Source organism: Choloepus didactylus, chromosome 8 (assembly GCF_015220235.1).
Source record: "Choloepus didactylus isolate mChoDid1 chromosome 8, mChoDid1.pri, whole genome shotgun sequence".
In the NCBI taxonomy this organism is placed as follows: Eukaryota; Metazoa; Chordata; class Mammalia; order Pilosa; family Megalonychidae; genus Choloepus; species Choloepus didactylus.
In genome coordinates this window covers 82,975,370-82,982,091 of record NC_051314.1, presented here as the reverse complement: position 1 = coordinate 82,982,091, position 6,722 = coordinate 82,975,370, and the positions used below count along the sequence as shown (strand labels likewise).

General features: G+C 46.0%; 1 protein-coding gene across 1 annotated transcript; it reads right to left on the bottom strand.

Annotated features, from left to right (window-relative positions):
• Positions 1 to 462: 462 nt before the first annotated feature.
• Positions 463 to 5,257, bottom strand: LOC119542219 (keratin, type II cytoskeletal 6C-like). The gene is made up of 9 exons (XM_037846801.1): positions 4,715 to 5,257; positions 3,618 to 3,832; positions 3,301 to 3,361; positions 3,057 to 3,152; positions 2,768 to 2,932; positions 2,148 to 2,273; positions 1,047 to 1,267; positions 794 to 828; positions 463 to 698 (listed from the first exon to the last, which is right to left on the bottom strand). Exons 1-9 carry the CDS (start codon positions 5,255 to 5,257, stop codon positions 463 to 465), a joined length of 1,698 nt encoding a protein of 565 aa, XP_037702729.1.
• Positions 5,258 to 6,722: the final 1,465 nt, after the last annotated feature.

Sequence of the window (6,722 nt, the reverse complement as noted above, 5' to 3'; positions counted from 1 at the left end):
CATGGTGAGGGATGCTCACAACACTTGTAAAATGGGGTCTCCTTGGCACTAGAATCAAAGGGAAGTTGTTCTGTTCTGAATTAGGACCATGCCAGGTTTTTATTGTTGCAAGGGTATGAAGGCATTTTCTTATAGTGCTCGGCCTCAGATATCAGATGCGGGTTGCAAGAAATAGATAATTTAGTAACAAAGTGAAGATTGCAATTTAATTATTTGTGACTAAATTCTTACATAAAATAGAGGTTGACATCCTGAGGTTGAGCAAAGGAAGGTGGAGCTGTTTAAACAAAGAGGAGAAATGAGGGCTTAAGCATGTGGTCTCTGACTCACAGAGAAAGAGAAGACCAGCACCCAGTAAGGAAGAAGCCACCTGACATCTGCAAGACCCCTAAGGGGTAAGGGGGCACTAGTCAGCTTGAGAGGGGGCCTTGGCATTAGGGATCCAGAGCTGGAGGTGGAACTTCAGTGCCTGTAGCTCTTCCGGCTGGAGGATGAGGTGGCGGTGTATTTGATGCTGGAACTGCCGCCCCCGGAAGAGCTGAGGCCGCCGCCGATGCCTCTGCCACTGCCGGAACTGAAGCCACCTCCAAGGCTGTGACCACTGCTGTAGGAGTAGCTGCTGCCTCCACCCAGGGCTAAGCCACTGCCGACACCACCGGCGCCACCATAGCCACTGGAGACGGTGGACTGCACCACTGCTGTGGTGAGGACGGGACAAGAAAAGAAGACACAGTGAGACTTCTGCATCCCGAAGAGTGCAAAGGAAGGGAGGAAGGCAAGCAAAAGTACTTACAGATGTTGACCTGTCCAACGCCTTCCCCTTGCAGCCTATGGGAAGAAACACAGGGAAGATCAGACCTCACAGGGCCATTAGCAGGATAAGGGTGGGATGTCTCAATTGGTGGAATAGACTATGGGGAAAACAAACTCTCAGCTGTTTCTAAGAATACCACTCATGGCCTTGACCATGCAGCCCTAAAATTGTACTCAGTGGCCGGATGCTTGGCAATACACCTAGAGGCTGAGGAAGGGCTGAGAGTTATTACCTGCACTCCTCGCCTTCCAGCAGCTTCCTGTAGGTGGCGATCTCCACGTCCAGGGCCAGCTTGACATTCAAGAGATCCTGGTACTCCTTCAGTAACTGGGCCATGTCCTGCTTTGCCTTCTGCAGGGCATCCTCCAGACTTTCCAGCTTAATCTTGGCATCCTTGAGAGCCATCTCCCCACGCTGCTCAGCATCAGCGATGGCGGCCTGCAGACTGGCATTCTAGAGGGTGAAAAACAGGGAGAATGAATGTATGCTCTGGTTTCCAGTGGAGATCAACCCTGGTTCTTTTTTCTCAGCAAAGAAGAAATCCTACAGCCCAGGGTTGATGGATAAGGAACACTTATTCTTATTATTCATTCTCTTTCTCTACTACAAAACTTGTCAAGTCTGGGAACCACTTGAGGTAAACCTGTGTCGCTTTGTGTTGACTACCCTGCATGAGAATGTGGTCTGACTGTTTGATGACTCATGAGAGACACTAGTGGATGTAAAACCAGGAGACATCAGAAGAAATAGACTTACAGCTTTGTTTTTGAGTATGCTCTCCAAAGGCAAACATGGACCAGAGTTGGCAGTGACTTTCTTGAGCACAACTCAATTTTACAATGTTACTAGCATTTTCAATTGAGGTACAGATTTTTCAAGGAATCTACTTGCTTTCCTCCTGTCTGAGTCACTTACACATTTGGTAAGCCTGGTTTACCATGGTCTATGTTAGCTATACTCTATTTTTCATGAATCTTGACTGAACTGACAGTGTTCTACCTCAAACATTCTGACCTTTGCTGTCTTCCGTACTTGTTTCTTGGAACTTCCCAAGCCAATTATTACTCTTGGGTGGAGCCCATTTCAATGGCTCTATCTTTAATATCCACCCCTATGGTCAGTGGGACCTAGTTCTGTCCATGTGTTATCTTGGGTTGGGACCCATCTCTCTTATCTAATAGGGCTCACTAGGGGCAGACAATGCATGTCACCCTCTCTCTTCCTGTACTTTCAGCAGTATGCAGGAATTTGTTCAATCTATGGGTGATCACAGCCTCATGGTCCACAAAGGTAAAGACGTTTCCATTCCCACTGCTCCCCACCCCCACCCTACCTGCTTCTTGACGTTGTCAATCTCTGATCTCAGTCTCTGGGTGATGCGGTTCAACTCAGCAATCTCCTGCTTGGTGTTGCGCAGGTCATCCCCATGTCTTCCTGCCGTGACCTGCAGCTCTTCATACTGTAGACCAGGGGAGTAAAGAGAAGGTGAATGTGAGTTTTCCCATGAGATGGATGGCTTCCACTCCCAACCAGGCATTTACTAAATTTGAACATAGTGACTTCTCCTTGAGGGATTTTCAGAGAAGTTGGTATTTCAAGATAGTTGAACATTGAACATTTGAATCACAGACCATCCTTATTGTGTGACCGCTTTCTGCCTAGTGTCCTGTACAATGCTTCTGAAAGCCAGTATTCATGGTGAAGCTACAAGCAGGAATCAGTAGCTCTGTACCTACAGTAGCTCTCTTCCTGTGTTTGGATTCTCTTACTGAATAGACTTGGGCATAGAATCCATAGGTGTATACCCTATTGTGTGCAGATGCACATCCTGTGTAGTGACCCTAGTGCCCAGGCATTATGTTTCCTGAGTGAAGTCTGCAGTCTTGCTGGACATCCGAACATCTGCAGTTAGGGGCCACGTGGATTCCTCACAGCTGCCAACTCGCCGCTCACCTTGGACTGGTACCAGGACTCGGCCTCGGCCCGGCTCCTCTGGGCGATGTCCTCATACTGGGCCTTGACCTCGGCGATGATGCTGTCCAGGTCCAGGTTGCGGTTGTTGTCCATGGAGAGGACCACGGACGTGTCTGAGACTTGGGTCTGCATCTGAGACAGTTCCTGTAGAGCAAAACATTATAAGATCATATTCTCCAGGTACAATGAAAGGGGATCCCAACCCCATTCATATCCACCCTTTCTAGATTTCCACTAAACTAAATAAAAGGGAGATGGAGATGCTTACCGCCTCATATAGGACCCTCAGGAAATCGATCTCCTGTCCAAGAGCATCCCTCCTGGCTTGCAGTTCAACGTTATTCATGTAGGCAGCATCAACATCCTGAGGAAAAGACCAACAGCGTGCAGTCAGCTGTGCCCCCTTCCCCGAGCCTCGGGCTTCATCTGTATTATTGTCCCAGCTTTGGGCAGTGACACACACTCTGCTCCTTCAGCAAAGAAATGTAAACCCCTGATCTTCATTAGCTCACCTTCTTCAGAGTCACAAATTCATTCTCTGCTGCTGTGCGCTTGTTGATTTCATTTTCATATCTAAACAAGGAAAGGAAAATATATACTTGAGCCATTTGGTAACATGACTTGGAAAAAGGAGCCTGGGTTTCAAGCTTTTCTATGAACATTTCCACATTGAAATTTCCTCTTTTGGATATGCTTTTGGACAATGACTTGTAATTTTCATTTCCGGCGGACATGAAAAGCGATTGTGATTCCAAGTGGAGACCTCATGATACCTTTCTATTGACATTCTTCCTTCAGCACTGAGCCCTGCGTCTCTTCTTTAACTCACTTGTTCTTCATGTCCTCCACGACGTCCTGCATGCTTTTCCGCTCTGATTCCAGGCGAAGTCTCTCCACCTGGATTTGGTCCAGCTGCCTCCTGAGATTGTTGATGTACTGCTCAAACAGAGGCTCCAGGCTCTGGCTCACGGTCTTGGGGCCGTGCTCCTGGAGCAGGGTCCATTTGGTCTCCAGAACCTTGTTCTGCTGCTCCAGGAAGCGCACCTGGAGAGCAGATAAGATGGCATTTGTCAGACAAAGGTTGGAAGAAGGAAGTGTCTGTGTTAAATAGGTCCCATGTGGACCTGGGAGGTCTCCATGGTGCTGAGATACTCCAGAGCATGAGCTGTGCTCAGGCTGAGAGTTTTTTCCCTTAAACTTTTTTCTTCCCAACCCAGAGAAACCCCAAAATCGATCTCTGAGCTTTGTTCACCCTGCAGGTTATAGAGCCCATCAGAGATTTACAACACTGAATCTCCTTTATTTTTTGGTAAAGCAGAATGTAAATATACCATAAAAATAGCATTGCCCGGATATATTATCCAAATCTTTTTTCTGCATAGGATTTCTATTATAAGGGATGTGAGATGGTATCTAATGAATCTGTTGCAACCTAACTTCCCCCTTAGTACATGAGTCTCTTCTAAAACATTGTTGATAGATGGCCATCCCCTGTTTCTGCATATATTTCTTCCCAGTGTACTAAATTGAGGGTTGTAAGTCTCTTTACCTCATCTGGACAGAATGCCCTTTTCGTTTTCCTATTCCTTCCCTCCCACCCAGAGCAGTTTTTGACTGGCCTTTCCTTGGTAATCCCTTAGCCATTTCTCATTTACTTCTCTCTGCTTCTGGCTTATCAAACATTGAGGATACTCCCTTGGCACAAAGTCGGGCCATTTCAGGGACTCATTAGGTGTACATTCTTTCCACCATCTTCTACCTGTGTTAAACCAGGAGCCAGCAGGTCATCCCTGTGGAAACCTCATCTCTGCCCCTTCTCCCTCTTTCCTATGTCTCTCTCACCCCAACCCTTTATTAGGCTCTCCTTTGTTCCTCAAATGTGGGGACTCTGAACTGCGCTGTGGAGAGCCTGTCCTCACATCTCACCTTGTCAATGAAGGAGGCAAACTTGTTGTTGAGGGTCTTGATCTGTTCGCGCTCCTCGTTCTTCACCCGCTGGACGGTAGGGTCGATTTCCAGGTTCAGAGGGGTGAGGAGAGTCTGGTTGACAGTGACCTCTTGGATGCCTCCAGGGGGGCAGACAGGGAAGCCAGAGCCACCATAGCCACCACCAAATCCAGCCCCACCACCAAAGCCAAAGCCACTACTGGCTCCACCGCCAAAACCAAATCCACTCCCGGCTCCTCCTCCAAGGCCAAAGCCTCCTCCAACTCTGCCACCGTATCCACTCCTGATGGCACAGCTGCCCCCTCCAATGGAGATCCTCGTGGAGCCCCCCAGGCCATAGAGGCTCCGGCTCCCAAAGCCAGCTCCTCCGCACACTCCACCCAGGCCACCACTGCCCCTGGAGTGGGACACAGAGATGCTACTGAAGCCGGAGCGGCCAGCCCCAGGGAGTCTGGCTGAGCTGGTGGTGAAGCCACGGTGGCTCCTGCTGCTCTGGATCCTCATGGTGGATTTGCTAGACATGGTTCCCTGAAGAGATGAAGGCTGAGGAAAGCGCAAGCAGCTGGAGTGTAGAGCTGAGAGAAGGAAGTGTGAGATGGGCCTCCCGGCAGCAGGTTATATATCCTGAAGATGGGCTGGGCTCAGTCCTTGAAGGTGAGCTTGCAGACTGGGAAGGGTTGGGCTTTACAAATGGTGAGATCATCCCCAGATTATTAGAAAAGTTGTGAAATATGGAGATTTTTGTTTTTTGGCTTCCTTACTCAGGGAAAAATCTCTTGCCTTCCAGCTTTGACTTGATGCCAGTGCCTTAAGTCTATTAACAATTCACTGAAGTCAGGATTTAGTCATTGTTTCAAACAAAGATTCACCCTATTATGCTTGTGTATGAGAATATACTGAATGCTCTCTCCTCTGTCACATGTTCTTTTCTACCAGTTCGGAAATTGGAGTTCAAATGCAATATATCATATAGACTCTCACAGAGAGATTAATGATTTTTTTTTGATGACTACAAATGTTAAATCTGACCTTTTTAAATGTAAAATTTCAAAGAGGTGCCAAAGTAGAAGAACAACTTTATGGACTCCGCATGTGCATCATGAAGCTGTAGCAATTTTCTCACGGCCATACTTTTTTCCTCTATACCCACCCCACTTCCCTCACCCACTTAATTTATGAAAGCAAATCCCAGTGATCATATCAATTCCTCATTAAATAATTCAGAGTGATATCTCATCAAATGATTCTTTAAAAACATAACCAGAGCCGAGAGATCACTCTGGTGGGCACTCTTACGCATAATATAGACAACCCTTTTTAGGTTCTAGTGAATTGGAATAGCTAGCAGTAAATACCTGAAACTATCAAACTACCACCCAGAACCCATGAATCTTGAAGATGATTGTGTTAAAATGTAGCTTATTAGGGGTGACAACGTGATTGGGAAAGCCATATGGTCCACACTCCCCTTTGTCTAGTTTATGGATGGATGAGTAGTAAATGGGGGAAGGAAAAACAAGCAAACAAACAAAAAGCGCCCAGTGTTCTTTTTTACTTTAATTCCTCTTTTTCACTTTAATTTTTATTCTTGTTATTTTTGTGTGTGTGGTAATGAAGGTGTCAGGAATTGATTTTGGTGATGAATGCACAACTATGTGGTGGTATGTTTTGTTTTGTATGACTGCATGGTATGTGAATATATCTCAATAAAATGGAAAAAAAAGTAAAAAAGAAAATACATATATATAACCAAAACACCATTTTCCTATCGTAGAAACTTTTCTACATTTTTAACAACACGTGTCTAGTCAATATTTGAAGATTCCTGTTGGCGTGATATCTTACAATTTAGTTTCTTGAATCCGGATCCAAATAATGTTCATCCATGTTGTGTTTGGGTTATATGTCTTTTAAATTATAGGTTTAGTTAACCATTCATATCATTAGGTCTGTCTTTATCCCTTTTTGTCTTGCAATTCATTTGTCA

Bases quoted from the DNA above. Each gene is read 5' to 3' on its own strand.
- LOC119542219 (XM_037846801.1), bottom strand. From the start codon at position 5,257: ATGTCTAGCAAATCCACCATGAGGATCCAGAGCAGCAGGAGCCACCGT. The intron at 3,833-4,714 runs GTGAGATGTGAG...TCTGCTCTCCAG, and splicing joins TTGCCTCCTTCATTGACAAG to GTGCGCTTCCTGGAGCAGCA. The intron at 1,268-2,147 runs GTAGGGTGGGGG...TTCACCCTCTAG, and splicing joins TTGACAACGTCAAGAAGCAG to AATGCCAGTCTGCAGGCCGC.